The sequence below is a fragment of the Trichosurus vulpecula genome, chromosome 6 (assembly GCF_011100635.1).
Source record: "Trichosurus vulpecula isolate mTriVul1 chromosome 6, mTriVul1.pri, whole genome shotgun sequence".
Classification (NCBI taxonomy): Eukaryota; Metazoa; Chordata; class Mammalia; order Diprotodontia; family Phalangeridae; genus Trichosurus; species Trichosurus vulpecula.
In genome coordinates, this window is record NC_050578.1 from 259,566,474 (window position 1) to 259,590,049 (window position 23,576).

The 23,576-nt window shown below is 45.5% G+C and overlaps 1 protein-coding gene across 1 annotated transcript in view; it reads left to right on the forward strand.

The window, feature by feature from the left end:
- The window catches only part of PTPRJ (protein tyrosine phosphatase receptor type J), a 170,345-nt gene that overhangs the window by 115,687 nt on the left and 31,082 nt on the right, over positions 1 to 23,576 (forward strand). The window contains exons 2-6 of the mRNA XM_036763376.1: positions 9,612 to 9,630; positions 11,612 to 11,842; positions 15,153 to 15,416; positions 17,352 to 17,603; positions 20,822 to 21,058. Of these exons, the coding sequence (XP_036619271.1) occupies positions 9,612 to 9,630; positions 11,612 to 11,842; positions 15,153 to 15,416; positions 17,352 to 17,603; positions 20,822 to 21,058 (1,003 nt within the window). The remainder of the gene's footprint in view (positions 1 to 9,611; positions 9,631 to 11,611; positions 11,843 to 15,152; positions 15,417 to 17,351; positions 17,604 to 20,821; positions 21,059 to 23,576) is intronic.

A 23,576-nucleotide genomic window follows, 5' to 3' on the forward strand; every position in this document is an offset into this window, starting at 1 on the left:
TTAGCAGCTAGAATGAGCCCACCTGGCTGATGTGGGGTCCGGGGAGGGAGGCCTGCCTCCCCAAGCAGCATGGCTCCCCTGAAAGGCTCAGGGCTGAAGGCGGGAGCTGTCTTGCCCTGGGGCCTCTGAGAGAGCCCTGGAAGTCTAGGCTGTGAGCAGGGGCAGGACCCATGTGGAGTCAGGGAGAGGCCATTTTGGAAGCTGCCTTCCCTTTGTCTCCTTGGATGGGCGGGGAGATGGGGCTCACTGGAGCCCCGGGGATGATGAGCACCTGGCACTTGGATGTTCAAGCATTTCCTGTATATCAATCAATGGAGGTGCATTTATTTGGGTGCCTGGAGCTGGGGATATGGGGACAAGTGAAACCCACCCTGTCTTCGAGTGGCTTCTGGTCAACAGGCATAATCACAGCCAGCATGTTGAGAGTGCTGGGAGGGTCGCAAAGCTCTTCACGTGTATTGCCTCATTTGATCCTCATAATAACCCTGGGAAGGAGGTGCTGTTATTATCACCCCCACTTTACAGATGAGGAAACTGAGGCTGAGAGGGTTTAGTGACTTGATCAAGGTCACATAGTAATTATCTGAGGCAGGATTTGAACTCAGGTCTTCCTAATTCTAAGTCATCTCCTAGGTGAAAATACATACAGAATATGTTTTTTTAAGAAACCAATTCAAGGTAATTTTTTTCTTTTCGCTAGCAACTAGAGGGATCCAAGTTGAACAATGGGCCAAGAATTGGGAGATCTGGGTTCAGATTCTGGATCTGACACTTGTTAGCTATAAGACTTTCCATAGGAAGTCATTTCCCGTCTGTGAGCCTTAGTTTTCCTATCTGTCATGTGGTCTCCATGAATGGAAGCTGTTCTTATTCCTCTCGGTCTTCCCGTGATTCACCTCTTGCTGTACCTTGAGCACTGCCAGGCAGCATGGTGGACGGAGCGTCAGGCCTAGGTCTCTATGCACGAGGTCTGTCCGCAGGACAGGAGCAGTTTCTCTGAAATGTCAGTAGCTGAAGGATCAGGCTGACTTGGCCTGCTGCTGCGTGCTGGTCAGGGCTCCTGTTCTGGAGAGGAAGCTCCTTGAGGGAAGGCAATGGAGGAGGAAATGGCCTCAAGATGGGTTGTGACTTGCCCAAGGTCATGCAGAGACTGGATCTGAAACCAGGACTTTGGATTTTAAATCGAGTGGTTTTTTCTTTCCAAGATTGGGGAAGAGGCCTAGAGATCAATCATGCTTCCACATGCTCAGGCCTGCTGTACCCAACTTAGGAAAATCAGCCACGTGGAGCCAGGGAAGGGCGGGTGTGTGAGCCTGCTGGGGGGTCAGGGCCCATTTCTGCAGCTGTCATCTCCCCCAGCCTGCCTTTTGGTACTGGGTTCACCTCTTGCAGGGCCAGGTCAGTCTGTCCGATTGCTTGTTTGTCCTCTCGTTTTCATGTTTTAGAAGCATATCAAATGCAAACACGGCCAGCCTGGAGCACCAAACCCTTGTCAGACTGGGTTTATTCTCTGCCCTTCTGTATGGGGTGGGGGAGGTCACGACACCACTTTCCCCTTGCCTGAGGAAAAGGTTAGGACTCCAAATTTGACTTGTCTGTGATCCATTACTGGTATTACCTGTTCCCAAGAGGCCAGTTCTCTTTGGTGGTGGTGGTGGTGGTGGTGGTGGGGGGGGTGGGGTGGTGGGGTGTGTGTGTGTGTGTGTGTGTGTGTGATGGCCAAAGAGCCCTGGAATGTCACAGTGGGAAGGATCTGAAGGTGCCTTTGAAGGGCACCCCCTTCATTTCAGAGAGGGAGGAACAGGCCCTGAGATGGGCTTACGGTCACCCAGCCAGTTAGTGGCCAAGCCGAGACTAGGCCTTGGGCTTCCTGATTCTCAGGATTGGGCTCTTTTTTTTCCCCCATTTTCTTTTCTTTGTATTTTGAACTTGACTAACACTACATGCAATGAGTCCTGGGCTCTTTTCCCTGGGCTATGTTGCTGCTTCCACCCAGGTCCCCTCTGTCTTTGCTGACAACATTTGCCCAAGGGCGATTGGGATGAGGAGGACTGGGGGCAGGAAGCTGCCTTGGACTTTACAAATGAAAATGTGCATATATCTTAGCCCAGAAAACGTTGGATTAAAAACATGACTTGTAGCTCTGCATATTAAAAAAAATTACATCAGTGGGTAAAAATACCGCCTGTCACACTGTGTGGGGGCTTAGCTTCAGAGATATAAAGGGCCTATTGTCTGTCACCCAGTCTGTTATTCAGTCACTTATTAGCCATCCCTAAAACCTGAACATTCAGAATGGAAAAGCTGAAATGCAGCTCCTTGTCAATATCTAAATTGCTCTGGGTGTTTCACCTGCAGACTCTGCCGCTTTGGGGAGTGGGGAAGGGGGAATGCTGGGGACTTCTAGTCTTCCTTTTTGGTTTGATCAATTAATAATTATGCATTGAGTGCCTGTTCTTCACTCAAGGCGTATTTATTAAGCTTAAGAAGGGGGTGGGGAGAGGGAGAAGGAGAGGAAAAGGGGGAGAGAGAGAGAAGAGGAAAGAGGGAGAAAGGAGAGAGAGGGAGGGAGGAGAACGGGGGGGGGGGGAGAGAGAGAGAGAGGAGCATGCAGAACCTGTCCTCAATGAGCTTATGGTCTAATATACAAAGTAGGGAATTATGATGGAAAAGACAAGACACAGCGAGTCTGGGAACATCTGAGGAGGGTGAGCTCCCTTTCAGCAGGATCAGATCAAGGCAATCTTCTGGGAGGGGGTGGTACCTGAGCTTGGCATGGAAGAAAAGAAGATTTCTGTGGGCAAAGGTGAGATAGTGTGTCCCAGGCAGGGAGTATTAGTCTGCAAGCAAGGCAGCAAGGGTAAGATGAGGGTGGCTGAACAGTGGAAAGAGCCCTGGCTATAGAGCCAGTGGATGTGGGTTCAAGTGAGGACAAGGTTCCTTCCTGGGCTCAAAGCTTCTCATTTGGGTTGGGTGGGAAGGCCTCTTGGGTCCCTTCTAGATGTAGGTCTATTATTCTGATTGTAGATGTCCAGTTCTCCTGGACTATATTAGAGAGAATGTAAGATTCTGAAGGCAGAGATGTTAATTTTTTTTGTCTTTGAGTCTCTCAAGCCTAGCACAATGCCTGACACATAACAGGTGCTCCATAAATGCTCATTGGTTTGATTAAAGCGTAGAGTTATGTGAAGGGAAATAAAGCTAGAAAACAGATTGGAAACAGATTATGGAAGGCATTGAATGCCAGGCTGAGGTGTTTCTGTTTTACCCTGTGGGCAGTGGGGAGCCACAGAAGGCTTCTGAGCCCAGGAGTGATGTGGTTGGGCTGCATCTCATGGAGATTATTTTGGCTGGGGCCATGTAACAGATGGATTGGAGATGGGGAGACACTTGACGCGTGGAGACCAGCTGGGAAAGCCTTCCACTGGTGCAGTCTTTGGGTCCAGGGCACTGAGGATGGATAAGACAAAGTGTCTGAATTCTGGGAACTTAGAACTCTTTTAGAGAGACCAGGCTGGCTTGGTGGGAGTGATGAGGGAGGGAGAGCTGCTTTCAAGTATTTGTGGAAGATGGTGTAGACCCCTTCTGCTTTGGCCCTATAAGGCAACTAGGTGGCACAGTGGGCCTGGAGTTAGGAGGACCTGAGTTCAAATCTGGCCTCAGACACTTACTAATTAATTGTGTGACCCTGAGCAAGTCACTTACCTCTGCTTCCCTCAATTTCCTTAATTCTAAAATGGGCATGATAAAAGTACCTACCTCCCAGGGCTGTTGTGAGGATCAAATGAGATGACATTTATAAAACACCCATCAAAGTACTTGACGCATAGTAGGTGCTTAATAAATGCTTCTTCTGTTCTTCCTACGGGGCTGAACTAAAAGCAGTGGTTCGTTAGGAGCTGCCAAGAGGTAGATTTAGCTTTGACGTAAGGAAGAATTATTCCTGACAGTTGGAGCTGTCCTCCAGCGGAACAAAGGCCTTGGGGAGCAGGGGAGTTCCCCTCCCTGGAGGTCTTCGAGCGAAGCCTGGATTGGCGCTTGGCAGGAATATGTGTCGGGGAAAGCCCTGGTTCTTCTTATAGGTCGACATGAGGAGACCTCGAAGGTGAGGGAAGAGCCAGAGATGATGCGAAGGCTTCTAGCCCGGGAAGTGGCCATAGCCATGGCATCATTAAAAAAAGACAGGGATGTTTAGGGGACTGAATCACAGCTTTCAGCACTATGCCTGGCCCACGGCACGTGCTTAATAAATGCACTTTTTTTTTTTTTGGAAGGAAGAAGGGAAGGCAGTTGGGGTTAAGTGGCTTGCCCAAGGTCACACAGCTAGTAAGTGTGTCAAGTGTGTGAGGCTAGATTTGAACTCAGGTCCTCCTGACTCCAGGGCCCGTGCTCTGCTCACTGTGCCACCTAGCTGCCCCAATAAATGTGCTTTTTACAGTCATATATTTGTAGCCTCAAAGGTTTTCAGGATACTTTCCCCACAAATTTTCTGTGAAGCGTGTAACACAAATATTTTTACCCCCATCTCACAGAGGAGAAAACTGAGTCCTATAGTTTGTGATTTGCCCTAAGCAGCGTACTTAATATGTGTCGGAGCCAGGACCTGAATCCAGATTTCAGGCCTAGCATCCTCTCCTTTCCATCATACCGCTCCACTCTTGAGGATGTGGTTAGGGAAGAGAATTCACTTATTCTATAGAGTGGAGATCTGCATTTAGTTTGTACAGTAGATGGCAAGCAGCAGCAGAGTTGGAGAGCTTCACATGACCCAGGTCTGGATGAGAGGAGAATCCGGTGGCCAGAATGGACCACCGGCAATTCTGAAAGACTTGGCAGAATTGGACTGTCATGAAAAGATGGGTCTTCTCCCCTGCCCCAAATAGAATGGCTGTCCCTGGAGGACAGTGATCGTTCGAGATTTTTTGTTGCTTTTTGGTCATATGGCCAGTATTTGGCACATAGTAGGCACTTTAATAAGTGCTTGTTGAATTTCTTTTAGCTCTGGAATGTGCCTCAACCACTTCATTTTGTCTAAGTGGAGGATTATTTGTGGTTATTTTTTTGTTGTTGGGGTGTGTGTGTGTGTGTGTGCGCGCGCGCGTGTGTGTAATGAGTCATGGTCAGGGAAGATATAACAACTAAAAATAATAAGCAGCTGATATTTTCATGGCATATCATTTTCCAAAGTGCTTTACCGAACCTCACAGGATCACAGCTGTACCAGGCCAGTGGGAACCTTATCTAAGTATCTAGTTATTGCACAGATAAGTAAGTGACTGACAATTTAAACGATCCCAATGAGTCTTTACGCAAGTCTGCCCTGCAGATATTATTTGTGTCTGACTTCTTATTATACTTATCATTTGTCTGTCTCACACTTAAGGAGATTGAGGCCCACGTGTTAATTAAAGTGACTGGCTCAGGGTCACCGAGCTGGTTAAGTGGCTGAGGCCAGGATTCAAACCCGGTTCTCTTCCCTCTGCATTCTTTTTCTGTCTTCTGCATCACAGGGAGGGCCTCCCTAATACTCCCATTGGAGAGAGCTGTCAGCCTCTGGTGTCCTGTTAAAGGAAGGATCTTAGGAGGAAAAGAAGAAAAGCACCCAGTGTCGGGAAGGAGGACAAGTCCCCCAGCTTGCATGCGTAGACAAAGGGGGTGTCTGTTCTCCTGAAATAGAAGGGCGGGGGCTCCACGGCCCACAGATTTTGTCGAGTTGGACTCTGTCAATGGCCAGACTTTGTCCTCACAATGTCCCTGCTGTGGCTGGGGACTATTGGCTACTGTCAGTAGAGTAAAGGGAAAACCCCTAGCCCCCTCCCCTCCCCCATTGAGTCCTATCCTATGTTTCTTCATTTGCATAGATGGCCCAGTTGGGTGGTGGGAGAGTGAGGTTCAGAAGTGGATACTTGGAAACCACAGACAAGTAAACCATATCTATGAAATTGTGGCTTTTTGGAGGTACTAAATAGTACTGTTCATTCTGGTCTGTTCTGCTCCAGCAGTTTTTCTGAAAAAGATCTGGGGGTGTTAGTAGACTGCAAGCTTGAGATGAGTCAATGATGTGGTATGGCTGGCAAGAAAATAAATGTGATTTTGGGCTGTGTCAAGACAAATATAATGATCTCAAGAGGAGACAGTTCTGCTGTCCTTGGCCCTGGCCAGACCACGTTTGGAGTGTTGTATTTACATCTGGACACCATCCCTTAGGAAGGGGGTTGAGCAGTTGGAGCGTCCAGGAGAGGGCAACCAGAATTCAGAAAGGCCTTGGGTCTATGCCGTGTGAAGATTGGCTGAAGGAACTGGGGCTATTTTAAGTATCCTTCAGAAGAAGATATTTGGAAGTGAAGTGAGCTGTTCCGGAAGCATCTGAAAGGCTATACCCTGAGGATGTCTCAGACTTCTTTCCACTAGGCCTCAGAGGGCAGAGCTTGGAGTGATGGGGAGATGCTCCCAAGAGGCAGAGTTTAGGATTGGGGAAGGGAAACACTTCTTACCAGGGAGCCTGCCAGAAGTGCAGTGGGTGGCTGGGCTGGAGGGGGAGGGGCATGTTTGTTTTCTCTTTGGAGGAATTCAAACAAAGGCCAGAGGACCCCTCAGAGGGGGTCACAGACAGGATTTCTGTTTAGATGAGTTGGACCAGTGGGTTCCTGAGGTGCAGGCCTTATTCTTAGCCTGTAGCATAAGCAGCTACTTAAAACTGGCTGGTGAGGGGTGGTGGGGTCACACCGCTGAGGTATGGGGTTGGATGGCAGCTTGCCTTCTGGTCGGTCCTAACTGCAGCTCCCTTCTCTCACCATCAGAACTTTCTGAACTGGTGTGCTTTGGCCATTGAAGATGTGATTGGGGGTGTGAGGGTTTTATGGGGAAGGTGAGTGAGGAAGGGCTCCTTCTTTGTTCCTAACCCACAGAGATCTCTTTGGGCCCCCTCTGAAGGGGAAGTAAGTGAGGCCATCCCTACAGGAAGTGCTACTGGGAAGGCCTTCAGCCAACTTCTCCTTCTGTTGTCACATTTGGATGCAATGTGAGAACATTGGATTTTGAAAAAGTGCCCCCTAATATAGATTTGCTTTCACCCCCTGCTCCTGACTCGATATAGGGAATTCAGGCCTTTGTTTGACTGATTGTGGAGGCTTGGTGTCAGGTTTTTTTTTTTTTTTTAGAGCTTTGGGCAAATTTTTATCACCTCTTTAGGGACCTTAGAGATCATTTGGGCCAGAGGTTCTTAACCTGAGGCCTGTGAACTTGCTTTTAATCATATTTTGGTAACTATTTTTCAATATAATTTATGATTATGTATTTTATGCATTTAAAAGCATGATTCTGAGAAGGAGTCTGAAGACTGTGATTCTGGTCTGACTGATCCTACAAACTAACCATGTGACCTTGTGCAGGTGACTTGACCTCTTCGGGGTTCAAGGTCCTCATGTCTAGCAATGAGAGTGCCCGGCCAGCAACAAAATGCTCTGATTTCTGCTTTCATTTCTTCGATTTTAAACAGCATCAGTTGCTGCCATCTGCTGATAGAAGGAAGGAAATGAGGCTCTTATGAGTCTGTCCCCTTATTGGAGGGGAAATTTAATGCTATCAATTTCAACTAATTTCGACAGATGGTCATTGAATACCTACTATGTGCCAGGCACTGGGCGAGGCATTGTATATTCAAAGATGAAATCAAAACTATCAAACTCCCTGCTTCCGAGGAACTAACGCATTTCTACTGGGAGAAAACAATAAAATGCACATGGTTTAGTATATATGAGATAGATATGGAATAAATAGGAAGTAAGTTTGAAGGTCACAGAATATTAACAACTCCAGGGATCAGGCCAGGCCTCCTGTAGGACGTGTCTGCTGAACTTGGCCTGGAAAGAAGCCTGCTATTCTAAGGTGAGAGGGAGGGAATAAGCTGCTTGAGCTGAGTGAGTGTCATGGTCAGCTCTGCACATTGGAGTAGGGATTTGGCAGATCTGCCAGGATGGATGAGAGAGGATGTCTGAGGAGAAAAGAAGATGGGTCAGTTATGTGGCCAGTGAGGGATGACAGGTGGCAGGCAGCTCAGGAGAGGGCAGGGAAGGGCTCCCGGACATTGGGTGGGTTAGAAGCCTGGAGTGATCTTTTGGGAGGATATGTCTAAGAGTCCCTGAGGACTAGCAGACAGGGATAGATTGCCATCTGTGTTGTAGGAGGGAACACTTGAGTGACTGAGACCAGAGACCCATACGGGTATTTGAATGGAGGAGGGATGTGATTGCTCCTGGATGAGGAGACAACCTCCCCTTGCTGGTGGAAACCAGAACCTTCTGTGCTCCTTATCCTCTTAGCAGAGGAGTCATACCCACAGCTGCTCTGTAATGAATGAGGCCTGAAACAGATTAAAATGTAATTGGAAAATATTTAACAAAATAAATAAAAATATAATGCAACACAAATAATGGTACTTTGTGGTTTTCTAAGTCAATATGCCACCCATAAGTATCCTTATGGACTTTCTTTTTGAGTTTGACCCAGCCCCAAAACACTGAGAGGTTAGATGATTTGCCCATGTCATTTAGATGCCCTCGGTCAGAGTGGGACTTGAACTCAGATCCTCCTGGCTCTGAGGATAGCTCTGTACAGTTGAAAATGTAAAGAGGGGAGATTTCTTCTCAGTTACACTGCTCTGTGTTCTTTGGAATATGGTGAGAACTAGAGGAAGTGGTTTGCATTGAGTTCCCATACCTCTTACCCCTGGCCAAGGTTTTTCTGTGCCTCCCGTCTTTCTTGGCTAATATTTTGGAAACAAATCCCGAGGCTCTCTCTGCCCCCATGATGCCAGGGAGGAGAGTGGCAGGCAGGCTGGCTTCAGAGCAGCGATGGGCTGGGAGCCTGCCTCTGCTATGCCTCTCCAGTGTAACTTCCCTTCTGTTGACCTTGGCTTATAAAAAGAAGGGGACTAGATCATTAAAGAACGAGTTCAGGAGGTTCCCAATGTTTTTTGTTCCTTAAACCCCTTTCAGCAGCAACAACAAAAAAGTATTGTGAAATCCCTGGGATGATTTGATATAAGACTCATAATTTCTGCATGTATTTACTGCTTAAAGGACCAGGAAAGAATTTGCAGCAGAACCATCTTGGGCCACCCTGTGAACCATTAAAATGGGAATCACCGGAGCCCATGGGATCATGGGTCTAGAGTTGTAAGGGAATGTAGAGGTCCTTGAGTGCAACTCCTGATTTTGCAGATGAGGAAAACTGAGAACCAGAGAGGGGAGTGACTTTTCCAAGATCATACAGGTGTAAGTGGCTGAGCTGGGATTTGAACCCAGGCCCTGAGACCCAGCTCTTTTTGTGCTGAACCACATTGACTCTAAGTCCGAGGGCCCAACAGCCAAATGCTCCAATACTTGCTGCTTGGGTTTTGGGATGGATTTCCGAGCTGTGGTGCTAGAGCAGGGAGCTGAGAGCAATAAAGGAGCCTTAGAGTGCCACCATCCACCCCACCCTGGTCCAGTTTCACCCCGCCACCGCCCCCTCCCAGCTGTGAAAGTCTCAAATGCTTTTTTTTTCTGGTTTGCATTTTCCACAGCCCAGTGGGTCGACTGACTTCCTTTTTTTCTTTCTTTCTGTTACAGATTGCAGCTGCAGGTGATTGTAAGTATCATTGACTCTTTCGTAAATATACTACCCATTTTCTACTGCCCCCTAAAGGAGATGAAGGGGAATGCATATTTACTCAAGATCACAGAGCCCCCAGACATTTTGGCAGATGACCTTTCCTTTCCTCTCCTCTCCTCTCCTCTCCTTTCTCCTTTCTCCTTTCTCCTTTCTCCTTTCTCCTTTCTCCTTTCTCCTTTCCTTTCCCTCCTTCCTTCCTCCCTCCCTTCTTTCCTCCCTCTTTCCTTCCTCCCTCCCTCCCTTCCTTCTTTCCTCTCTCTTTCTTTTTCTGTCTCTTTCTCTCTCTCTTCCTCTCTTCCTTCCTTCCTCTCTCTTTCTCTTTTTCTCTCTCTCTCATGCTCTCTTTCTTTCTTTCCTTCTCTTTCTCTCTTCTTTCCTTTCTTTCTTTCCTCCTTTCTTCCTTCATTTCTTCTTCCTTTCTTTCTCTTTCTTTCTTCCTTTCTCTCTTTCTCTCCTTCCTTTATTTCTCTCTCTCTCTCCTTCCTTCCTTCCTTCCTTCCTTCTTTTCTTTCTTTTGCATTTTGGAAAGCCAGTAAGGTCTAGATTTTCTTCCAGTTTAGACTTCCTTTTCAGAATCAGGGAGACCCAGTTTACCAAATGGACTTCTGTAATTGCAGTAGCCCATATACAAAGAGTTTTAGAATTTCTGGGTGGTTTCTCTCTTCATTAATCTGACTGGCAAATAAACCAGAGACTGCGTGGGTGCTTGAATCCCTGGGATCAAAAGCAGCTCTACTGACCTAAAGAACAAAGCAGTTAGAAAGCACTGGGATATATGTAGGGAGGGTGGGGGAGGGGGCATCAACCAGCTGCTAAATTCTTATTGATGATTTTTTAAAAATGCTGCTGTGCCAGCTATGTGCTTAACTCGCACAGAATCTTTCTTGGGAATATAGCCAGGTATTTCAGTAAATAAATCAATACACTGCCCATGTCAGAAAATGAAAGCCTTATTTGCACCTGTGGTCTGGCCACTTCCATGCTGAGAGGCAAGAGAATTGTATTCTGGTCAGACCTCTCTTATCCTTTTCATTACTGCGGTCATCACGCACATGCTTCTCTTGGCTTGGCCTCCTTTGCTCTGTATTGATTTAGGCAATCTTTCCTGAATTTCTTTGAATTCTTCGTACTCATAATTTCTTTTCCCAATTTGTTCAACTTCTCCCCAGTCAATTTGTGTCTGGAGGGGAACTTTCCATCTCTATCTGACCTCACTGAGGCATAGTGGTGGTTATCTCAGAATGAACCAAGAGGTGACATAGTCATAGCCTTCCGTGCTTACAAACCGCTTTGTATGATAGAGTGCTAAGTGTGGTGGAGAGAACTTGGGACTTGGACTGACAGGACCTGGGCTTGAATCCCAGCTCTGACACATACTGATTGTGGGACCCTGGAGCCTTTTCTTGGGCCTCGGTTCTCCTAATATGCAAAATGGGGATAATAATGCATCTACTTCAGGGTTATTGTGAAGCGAGCGCTTTGTGCTTAAAACTCTATAGAAATGAGAATAGTAGTTATTGTCTTATTTGATCCTTGCAACAAGACAATAAGATAGATGCTACAGGTATTCTAAGTTTCCATGTTACAGATCTGGAAACTGAGACTTAGAGAAAGGATAAATGACTTTTCCTGAGGTGTAACATCTCGGAACCACCAAAGGCGGAATTTGAATCCAGGACTATTTCTACCATATTATCTTGCTTCACAGTTAATGAGAGGCAGTGGCAAGGGGTGGAAAGAAGTTTGGGTTTGGGTTTAGAGAACACAGATTAGTATCCCAGTTCTGCTACTTAGGTCTTAGCCTCCCTTGTGTCTGGTTTCCTCATCTGAAGGGATTGATCCAGATGCCCTCTGACATCTACCTTGAGGTTTATTGTCTTGTGACTATCCATGATCTCCAAGTTCCATGGCTATGAGAACTGAGGAGATGCCATTGTTTGGGTCTTGTTTCCTACAGGTGTTGAGTGTGGTCCGATGACTTTGAGTCCCACAACCACTGAAATGGACTTGACCGATATGCCAGAAAACTTGTCCTTCACCAATGTGACAAGCAGAGGCAGACATGTGTCCTGGAGTGTCCAGTCAGAGAGTGCAGTGAACGAGACGATTGAGGGGCTGAGCCCTGGGGAGATGCACGAGATTGAGTTGAAGAATGGTACCAGTACCTGCTGCACAACGTGGACAACACGTAAGTGATGTCAGATCCTTTGTCTGCAAAGGGTCCCCTTAGTGCTTCACTAGGCGAATGGCTGCTCCTACTATCCAGCAGAGCTGGGTTGGTGAAAGCAGACACCGGGCCTTGGTTTAAAACCCTGATCTCTGGTGGAACCATGATCTTAGCTCCAACTCTGGAAACTCTCATGGCCCATCTACCCCCTATTCAGCAATCCCATTCATTTGGCCAAACAATTATTAAGAACCAGCTGTATTCAGAGCCCTGTGCTAGGCCAACGTGGTGTGTGGGAAGAAAGAATGAGGCCAAGATAAAACAGCCGAGGCCCTCATGGAGCTTCCAAGCTATCAGGGAGAACAGGGAGGTGAGGGGAGTGACAGGTAGACATCATACAAACAAAACATGAGTGCTTCAGAGAGGTGAAAACTAGGTGGATGAAGGGATGGTGGTCATGGCTTGGGGGGAGCTTTGTGGAAGACAAGGCAGGGACAGACAGTGTGTGGGGCCTTGAATGCCAAGCAAAGAAACTGAAACTTTATTGGTTGGATAGACAATAGGAAGATGCTGAGGATTCTCAAGCACAGGAATTGCATGGTTAGACCTGTACCAGATGAGTCTTGAGCTCAAAACCTTGGACAGGTTTCCTGAAACTTCCCATTTGAGGTACACATTTGGGCCACAATCCACTACTGGGTGTTTTTTTTTTGTGTAATACACAGGGAGGCCTTCAATCTGTTGTTCTCTGAGTCCTCCTTCCCCCAGCTTTTTTGGCTGCATGCCACATACTTGGTGGACAAGAGTAACTTCCTAGCTGAGAATGCTTTAATGAGGCTGTGAGGTGGTGGATAGAGTGCTGGACTTGGGAGCTGGGAAGCCCAGAGTTCAAATGCCAGCTCAGTCTTTTACTAACTGTGTGACCTGGGCAAGTTCTTTAACCTCTCTGCCTCAGTTTCATCATCTGTAAACTGGGGATAATAATAGCATCTCCCTCCCAGGTTTATTGTGACGATCAAATGAGATAATGTCTGTACAGTGCTTTGCAAACTTTACAGCACGATAGAAATTCTGGCTATTGTTATTTCTGACCGTTCTCTGAAGATTTCTCCCCAGCCCCTATCTCTCCATTCAGCTGCTCAGATGGGCCAGTGTCTTCTCAAACTCGGCATGGTGGAGATGGCCTTTGCCCATCCTCTCTCTTACCTTGCTCTTCTGCCCTTGGCTTCTCCCTCTCTCTCTTACCCTGCTCGTCTGCCATTAGCTTCTCCTGCCCCACGCATTCCCTCTGTTTTCTTCACTGGCCTCCATACTTCATAGAAGTGAATGTAATGTTGGAGGGGATCATGGCTCCTAGAGCCGGGAAAGACCTTGGGGCATATTGTCAAATCCCCTCATTTTAGAGAAGAGGAAACTGAAGCCCAGAGAGGTTCTACTTGAGGCTGCTCAGGTAGAAGGTGCCACATGGGGATTCACATGGAGGTCCTCTGACTCCGAGTTTCCTTCCTAGTGGATCTCAGAAGGCTGCATGGATCAGCCTGTGTTCCCCAGACTTCCCATGCCCAGCCAGTCCTCACCAAGAAGCTTCCCCAGATAGATTGAAGTCTTGCCTCCTCTTCTGTGATCCTGGCTCTTTGTTCTGAATATGAATAAGGTCCCCATGATCCCTTTGGATTCGGAGGCCCCCGAGGGTGGGACAGAAGCTTGTCCTTTATTGTTTTTCATCTCACAAACATTCTTTAAATGTGGAATCCAACTAGAAAGTTTGCTATTTGCTGCTGCTGAGCTGTGGCTGGATTTCCTTTTCAGAAAGGTATATAGGAACATATTGAGATGCTGAAGTGCTAACAGAGAATACAATTATCGTTTTCTGTTGGAGTCTTTCCATGTGACCTTGGGCAAGTCACTCAAATTCCCTGCGTCTCAGTTTGCTCCCCTATAAGATGAGAGGTTGGACTGGATGCCCCTGGGGTTCCTGCCAGTACTATGAGCCCATGAGAATTCAATTCTGCCCATGTGTATGTGTTGGGGCCATGGTAGGTGCTGGGGCTGGGGTGGGTCAGGAATGAATAGAAAAGTATTTATTAAATGCTTACTGAGTCCCAAGCACTATTCTAAGCACTGGCAATACAGATATTAAAACGAAGATAGTCCCTGTCTTCAAGCCCCCTCCATTCTAATGGGGAAGACAGCACAAAAAAGGGAGATGGCCATAGTCTAGAATGTAGTTCAGAGATGTAGCAGATTAGTGAATGGAACTATGGGGTTGGGATGTCTGATTGAAGAGAAATAAAAGAGGGTTCCTACCCTCCAGAACTTTGCCTTCCAGCTAGGAATGGGAGAAATAGAGTGGAATCACCCAGGAGAGGTGCCCACATGGTACTAGGAGAAAGAAGGAGGGAGGGATGGCTCTTGTCTGGAGTCTTCATGGAGACTTAGCTCCTGAGCTGGGCTCCGTACATTGATTTTGTATCCCAGGGCTCCTTTTCCTCTTTGCCGTCTGTTTCTTTCTCTTATGTGGACATCATAGCTGGGGTTGGCATCCGAGCCTCTCCTTGGGTCTCTGTCTCTTCATCTCCAAAATGAAGATGTTGGACAAATTGGCCTCTATGGCCCCTTCAGGTGGAATGCCCATGGAACCTTGGTTAGTTCGGTATCTGGAATGTTCTCTCCTCATTGCTACCTTTTGGAATCCTTGGTTCCTGTCAAGGTTCATCTGCTTGACGAGCCTCCTACATGAGGACTTTGCTGATGTTTTTTCATCTCCCTCTCATCCTCAGTTAGTTCTTATTTATTTGTTATGGGGGAAAGAGTGCTGACTTTAGATCTGAGGACATGGGGTTCAAATCCCCCCCTGCCACTGACTACCTGTGTCATCTTGGCCAAGTCACTTTTTAACCTGCCTGTGCTTCAGTGTCCTCATTTGTAAAATGAAAGGGCTGGACAAGATGGCTTCTGAGGGTCCCAGCCAGCTCTAGACCCATGATTCAATGCTCTTTGTATAGACTTATATTTGTCTGTGTAGATGTTGGTTTTCCCCCACAGAATGAAAGCTTCTTGAGGTCAGTAACTGTTTTCATTTTTGTCTTTGTAGTCTTAGCGCACAACACATAGTGGATGCTTTGTAAATGTTTATTGAATTAAATGGAATCAAATTGAATGCCAGGCGAGGCTTTTTATTAATTTTTTTAGCCTAGTGGCAGACAGGAAGCCATAAACCCTGCTTTGAGGTGGGAGAACTACTTTTTTTGGAGGCTTCTAAATGAGGAGTGTGCTTTTATTCTTAAGTTTTATTGATGGTAATCTTTCTTTCCTTTTAAAACTGAAACAGAACCTAATCCAGTTTTTGACATTGAAGTTGTCAGTGTGGGGGCAACTGAGGTGACCCTGACCTGGAACAACTCGGACCAAGCTGCTTCTGAGTACAAATACATCGTACAGTACGAGAAGCAACGTGAAAGGAAGGTCATCACCAGCCAGCACATGAATGTTACAATCCCAGACTTGGATCCTGGCACTTATTATGTATTCTTCATCTCCCCAGAGTTGGAAAATGGGACTCGGGGACTCCCGAAAGCTGTGACTGTCACGACAAGTAAGTCAGTTTTCCCTGAGCAATGATTAAGTCCCTCTGTGAATGGGAATGGATGCCTTGTGCCATGGGGTTCCCTCCATTCATCTTGGCTGATTTATAAAGAGGTTTCTCATGAAGTCTGGGGCAAGGGGGAAGTGACGCTGGTCTCATTGGAGTTGAACATGCTCAAGCAGCTGGGGTGATTCAGTTCCCAGGCTGTGTTTGGATGGGGAGGGCTCCCTCTCTGTGCCAGCGCCTTCCAGCCTTTGCATGAGTTAAGGAGGCTTTCATAGAAGTCACACGGGCCAGTCATGCTAAAAGCTTAATTAGTCTTGTTGTAAGTGACACAAAGGAAGGTCTGAGGCCTAAAATGGGAGACACCTGAAGGTGGTCTGGGGGCAAGTAAGGGTGCAGCCAGGTGCTGGGCAAGTAAAGGATAGGAACCCTTAGACCATGAGAGAAGGAATAAGAAAGCCAATGATGGTGTTGCTGTGTGGACTGGACACCTAGAGGTTTGCCAGGCTCCAATGATTCCTGCCAGTCTGTGGGTAGGGGCACCTTGGTCCTTCATTCCCTCTGCACCAGGCCATCTCAGGGAGGCCCAGGGCCATGGTTCTGCTAAGGAGGGATGGGTTTTTGCCAGAAAGCTGGATAGAAAGACTGACATGGACAGATCCTTGATCTCCTTGTGGAGGCAGTCCCTCTGCCCGAGGAAATTGCAACTCATTTCTACTGTCATTCAGGGTGATTCTTCTCCGCGCCTTTCTGTAAACTCTCCATTGAGGATTCATCCAGTAGTTTGTCATAGTAGGGTTTTTAAAAAAAAATTCTTTAAGTTTTCCTGGTGCCTTTCATATTTATATTGCAGCTGTTTCTTGAAATATCCTGGTTCCCTCTAGTGAGTGAATCCTCTCTTGTGATAAAGAGAAAGCACAGTCATGCATTTGTTTGTTTTAATGCCTATTTTTTTGTATACATGTGAAAGTTTGACTTGTAAATAGAGATTTAATCAGAAACTTGATAGGATTGTGGCAATTATCACCCACAAAATATCTTCCATCATTTAGTTGAAGAATTAGTTGAAGGAACTGAGGCCATGTAGTTTAGAGGAGAGCAGACTTGGTGGGGTGGGAGAGGAGAGCTGTCTTTAAGCTCTGCCATTTCCTTGTCTACTTTTAGACAGCTAGGCCTAGTAGAAAGTTGTGAGAATGTGTGTGTGAGAGAGTGTGTATGAGTATATATGAGTGTGAGTGTGTGTGTGTACATGCATATGTGTTCAAATGTTGGACAGAAATTGGTCTTTCTGCTGCTTCTGCTCTGAGGTCTTCCCTCTAGGGCCAAACAGAGCAAGTCTAATCTCCCTGCCATGAGTAGTCCCCCTGCCCCCTCTGCTCTCTGGGCTAATTATCTCCCCCTCCTGTTGACAATCTTTCTATGTCAGGATCCTGAGGTCTCCTGCCATGCTCATTGACTTTCTCTGGCTGCCCTCCAGCTTGTCCCCGTTCTTCTTAAAAGGTGCTCCTAGAACTAACCTTCTTACTCTCAATGTGGCCTGACCCAGGCTAAGTGGCTTGGTAATGCCATGGAGGGATCGGAGGGCTTTAGGTTCCCCATGGAGGGAGGTCTTGTAGCAGAGTGGTTAGAGAGCCAGCCTCAGAGTCAGGAAGATGTGGGTTGAAGTTCTACCTCTGACATACACAGGCTATGGTGATCCTGGGCAAGTTACTTCCCTCTCAGTGCTCTGGGCAGCTCTCTAAGGTTTTAGGTTGCAGAGAAGGTGCTAAGCTGCATTGGTACAGATGGTTTCCTGATCCAAGAGTTCTCTATGTCAATGAAATCACAAGTTCAATCCCATTTCCCTGTGTTCAACATGGCACCCTGTTGGTTGATGAATTAAACTTGATTGCTTCTCTCTCTCTCTCTCTCTCTCTCTCTGTCTCATTCTTTTCCAAATAGAACCAAATCCAGTGTCTGAGCTCCAGGTCACAAATGTGAGCATGACTGAGGCTACTCTAAACTGGCATTCAGACAATGACACTGTGGCAACACACATGCTATTGGAAAGTTTTGAAGACGAGACTAATTCATCCTCCCAGGTGCTACTTAATGTTTCAGGCCTTGAGCCAGGTTTCCATTACCAGATCACTCTGTTTCTTCCAGAACCTTGTCAGGCCCAAGGAGACCCCAAAACTGCAGAAAGCAGGACAGGTGAGTCATAGAACTGGATTCTTAGTTATCTCTTACTGAGCCTGTTCCCCTCAGGTGAAACTGAGGCAGGAGGTTGTATTTGAGGAAGGGAGTGATAGTGAGAGAATTCAGTGAAGAACACAATGATTTGGGGCTAGACTTACAAAGACAATAACTGTCCTTGCTCACTCTCTGAACCCCCTGACCCCAAGCTTGTACAGTGTCCTCAGGGTCATACTTTTGCATGGTGCTAATGCGAGCACACTGAAGTCCAATTTAGGGAATACTAGGGTCAACTGTGTGCAGATCCCTGTGTTAGGCTATGAGGGGAGATGTGAAATTTAGGTATGACATAGCCCTGCCCTCATGAAGTTCCAAGACTGTTTGTAGGAGAAGACACAACTGTAGATAACTATGATACATAATACCGAACATCACATAAAGGTCTGAGGATGAAAAAGGCCCTTGTTTCCCAGGGGTTGGTGGGCAGAGATTAGGGAGATTATTGCAGGTAATTTGGAATTTAAAGGGTAAATTGAAATGGGTGTAGGAGGTGGGCTGTCTGTCTCTGTGCAGGCAGCCATCTTTGGCCCCAATGGTTTGTTTATTTAACTGTTCTCTTCTGGGGACTCTTTGCCCAAAGGAACCTCTTTGTCCAAGAATAGGCTTTGGGTGATAATGATCAAAATGACAAAAATAACAGTATTTATATGATGTTTTAAGGCTTGCAAAACAATTTAAAAATATTATCTCATTTGATCCTCATAATAGCCCTGAGAGGTAGGTGCTGTATCAGCCTGTTTTCAGATGGGGAAACTGAGGCAGATAGCTGTTAAGTGACGACCAGGATCACACAGTTAGGAAGTATCTGATGCTGGATTTGAACTCTAGGTTTCCTGACTTTAAGACATTAGGGTAATTATGAGTGGGGCAGGTTCAGGCTCAGTCCTTTTGAGCCCTTGATGGAGGCCATGGCCTTTAATTTACTTCTCATTGTTTTATGTGTCATGGACCCCTTGGACAGTCTGGTAAAGTTGGTGGGTCCCATCTTATTATAGTGTTTTAAAATGCACAAAATTAAATACATAGGGCTAAAAAGGAAACCAATTCTATTAAACTACAATTACCAAAATATTAAAAAAAATTAATGTTTCCCCCAGTTAAGAACCCTTGCTTTAATTAAACTAACCATAATAATAAAAATAATAATAGTAACAATGATAGTCATTAGAATTTATAGAGGACTTTAAGGTTTAGAATGTATCTTACATATGCTATCTCCTTTGAACCTCACAGGAACTATGTGAGTTAGGTACTATTATTATCCCATTTTACAGATGAGAAAACTGAGGCTGAGGAAGAAGAAGTGACTTATCCAGAGCCCCACAGCCATTTATTATCTCAGGCAACATTTGAACCCAGACCTTTTTGATTCCAAGTCCAGTACTCTGTCCACTGCACTTTCTGGTTGCCCTGAGCTTCAGGAGGAGAATAGGAAAAGTCAGTCCACTAGGAGATGGTTTGGTAGATGTGCCCTGTCACACCCCATAGGACATGGTACGGCCGTGGGCCTGTGTGTTTGTGATGGCCTTGAGTAGTTGTTCGGGGCTCATGTTTTCTTCTTTCCCTTAACTGACAGAGTAGGTAGGCCTGGAAGACGTGCCCTCTGCCTCATGCTGGCAGCTTTGTTGATTGATGGATGTTTTTAGACAGGGTAGAAGGTAAAGAAGGGCCTGAAGAGGTTAGTCCAAAGTCACTGCCAGTCCTAGAAGGATGGTGATCAAAGACCCCTTGTTTAATGTAGGAAAGCACAATCAGTTATTTCATAATCATTTCTTAAGTGCATACTGTGTGCCAGGGGCTGTGTTAAGCCCTGGCTTAGCACAGTCAACACAGAGTCCCTGCCCTCAAGGGGCTCACAATCTAATTGGGGAAACAACAGGCAAACATATAAATATATATTGAAATATATACAAAGCAAACTATGTACAGGATAAATAGGAAAGAGAGGGAAGGCACTGGAATTCAGAAGGGTTCAGGAAGGCTTCCTGTAGAATGTGGGAATGTGGTACTTAAATGAAGCCAGGGAAGTCAGGCAGAGTTGAGGAGGGAGAGCATTCCAGGCATGGGGGACAGTTGGGGAGAATGTCCAGAGCTAAGAGATGAGTCTAGTTTGTGGAACACCTAGGAGGCCAGCGTCATTGGATCAAAGATTAGGTGTCAGGGAGTAAGAGGTAAGGAAACTGGGAAGGTGGGAGGGACTAGGTTATAAAGGGCTTTGGATGCCAAACAGAGCATTTTGTGCTTGATCCTGGACGCAATAGAGAGCCACTGTAGTATATTGAGTAGGGGAGTGATATGGTTAAACCTGCGCTTTTTAGGAAAGTTACCGTAATGATTGAATGGAGGATGGACTGGAGTGGGGAGAGACTTGAGGCAGACAGACCCACCAGCAGGCTGTTGTAATAATCCACATGATAGGTGATGAGGACCTACATTAGAGGGATAGTACAAGGTGATCAAACATTTTCATAGGCTGTCAACAAGGAGGGCCCTTAGAACATAGAATGTCAGGTAGAAGGGCCATTAGAGTAGAGAAGGTCAGTATTGGGAGTGGAGGTCCTTGGAACAGAGAAGGTCAGAGCTGGGAGGGATTTTAGGATGTCAGCACTGGGCAGAACTTTGGAGAGTAGCTCTTCTACTTCACTCATTTCACAGGGAGGAAATATACAGAGGGAAGTGAAATGACTTGGGCCAGATTGTAGAGCCCAAACTAGAATTTTAGTTTTCAGACTCCTAATCCCTTGCTCTAACTATTCTCTCACTATTACGTCTTTTGGGTCTTCTTAAAGTTAAATTTACTGCCAAGTGACTCAGAAAGTATTGAGCATCGTGAATATTTATATGGTACCATAAGAATGGGATACTCAGTCCTCTAAATACCCACCTGTATAGGAATGTTCTGTCTTGGTCCTGGATGGCAAGGGAGTTAGGGATGGGAATCAAGTGGGATGGAAAAAAAAATCTCTTTGATATGAAGTTGTATGAAGTAGGTGAGACTAAAAGAAAATCATAATCATTCTCTAATGACATCACCTGGGGTATTGCTTGAGGAAATGCAGTTGCCAACATTCATTGCATGCCTTGGAAAGCTAAGGCATGCTAATTTTACAACTGCCAAGAGAAAACAAGAAACGGTGTCTGCTTTTGTTAATGACCTTTTGTATCATTTGAAACAGGTGTCAACAGCACAGACGGCAGCATGGTAGATGGCTCACTTCAGCCAGCCCCTGAGCCCAACACCTTGGCAGACAAATGTGGCCTCCAAAAGGGAGCCCCATTGGCTGCAGAGGTCTCTGGGGACACAAGGGTCAATGTTATTGGTTTAAATTCAGGAACTTCATACCAGGTCACTGTGTTTTCTCAAGCGGCCAATGAGACTGAAGGAGATCCTCGAAGAAGAATCTTCAAGACAGGTAAGTTTAATTCCTCTACATTAACTCATACAGAAGCAGACAGACATCTGGATGAGGACCAGAGCTCATATTAGGTTTCCAAAATGCCCACATGTAATCAATTTTTGATTCTTGTTTATTCTACACAGAGTTTTCATCTGCATATGCCCCACTCTGAGTTCTGACCTTGTCTCCCTTCTACTCATGCAACCACCACCCTACTTCAGGTCTTAGTATTTCCCACTTGGACTTTTGCAATAGCCTCTTATTTGAACTCTTGGCTTCCTGTCTCTTTTTTCTCCAATCTCCCCTCTACATAGCTGCCCAAATAATTTTCAATAATAATAAATGACATTTACATAGTACTTTAAGGTCTGTAGAATCATTTGACATATTATTGTTGTTGAGTTGTTTTCAGCTGTGTCTGACTCTTCATGACCCTATTTGGAGTTCTCTTGGCAGATAACTGGGGTGGTTTGCCATTTCCTTCTCCAGATCATTTTACACATGAGGAACTGAGGCAAACAGGGTAAAGAGACTTGCCTAGGGCCATGCAGCTAATAAATGTCTGAGGTTGGATTTGAACTCAGGTCTTCCTGATTCTAGGACCAGTATTTTGTCCACTGAGCCGCCTAGCTGCCCCATTTGAGATATAGTATCTCATTTGATTCTCACAATAACCCTGGGAAGTAGGTGCTATTTTTTATCCCCCTTTTAAAGGTGAAGAAACTGAGAGAGGTGAAATGACTTGTCCCGGTTCACACATCTTGGAAGTATCTTTTTTATTTTTATTTTTTAGTTTTTCCTTTAAGTATTTATTTGATATTTTTTAGTTTTCAGCATTGATTTCCACAAGATTTTGAGTTAGAAATTTTCTTCCCACTTCTACCCTCTCCCCACTCCAAGATGGCATATATTCTGATTGCCCCATTTCCTAGTCAGCCCTCCCTTCTATCACCCCCCTTCCCTTCCCCCCATCCCTTTTCCCCTTACTTTCTTTTAGGGCAAGATAGATTTCTATGCCTCATTGCCTGTATATCTTATTTTCCCATTGCATGCAAAAATACCCTTTTTTTTGAGCATCTGCTTTTAAAACTTTGAGTTCCAAATTCTCTCCCCTTCTCCCTCCCTACTCACTCTCCCTAAGAAGGCAAGCAATTCAATACAGGCCACACATGTATCATTATGCAAAACACTCCCATAAATAGTCATGTTGTAAAAGACTAACTATATTTTTCTCCCTCGTATCCTGTTCCCCTTTATTCAATTTTCTCCCTTGACCCATCCCTTTTCAAAAGTGTTTGCTTTTGATTACTTCTTCCCCCATCTGCCCTCCCTTCTATTGTCCCCCTTTTTTATCCCCTTCCCCCTACTTTTCTGTGGGGTAAGATACCCAATTGAGTGTGTATGTTATTCCCTCCTCAAGTCAAATCCAGTGAGAGCAAGATTCACTCATTCCCCCTCACCTGCCCCCTCTTCCCTTCCAACGAATTGCTTTTTCTTGCCACTTTTATGGGAGATAATTTAACCCATTCTGTCTCTCCCTTTCTCCCTCTCTCAATATATTCCTCTCTCATCCCTTAATTTGATTTTTTTTTAGATATCATCCCTTCATATTCAACTCACCCTGTGCCCTCTGTCTAAATATATATGCATATTCCCTTCAGCTACCCTAATAATGAGGTCTCATGAATTATACACATCATCTTTCTCTGTAGGAATGTAAACAAAACAGTTCAACTTTAGTAAGTCCCCTTATGATTTCTCTTTCTTGTTTACCTTTTCATGCTTCTCTTGATTCTTGTGTTTGAAAGTCAAGTTTTCTATTCAGTGCTGGTCTTTTCACTGAGAATGCTTGAAAGTCCTCTATTTTATTGAAAATCCATATTTTGCCTTGGAGCATGATACTCAGTTTTGCTGGGTAGGTGATTCTTGGTTTTAATCCTAGCTCCTTTGACCTCCGGAATATCATATTCCAAGCCCTTTGATCCCTTAATGTAGAAGCTGCTAGATCTTATGTTATCCTGATTGTGTTTCCACAATACTCAAATTGCTTCTTTCTGGCTGCTTGGAATATTTTCTCCTTGATCTGGGAACTCTGGAATTTGGCTACAATATTCCTAGGAGTTCTCTTTTTGGGATCTTTTTCAGGAGGTGATCAGTGGATTCTTTTTTTATTTTACACTCTGGCTCTAGAATATCAGGGCAGTTCTCCTTGATAATTTCTTGAGAGATGATATCTAGGCTCTTTTTTTGATCATGGCTTTCAGGTAGTCCAATAATTTTAAAATTATCTCTCCTGGATCTATTCTCCAGGTCAGTGGTTTTTCCAAGGAGGTATTTCACATTGTCTTCCATTTTTTCATTCCTTTGGTTCTGTTTTGTAATATCTTGATTTCTCATAAAGTCACTAGCTTCCACTTGCTCCAATCTAATTTTTAAGGTAGTATTTTCTTCAGTGGTCTTTTGGACCTCCTTTTCCATTTGGGTAATTCAGCCTTTCAAGGTATTCTTCTCCTCATTGGCTTTTTGGAGCTCT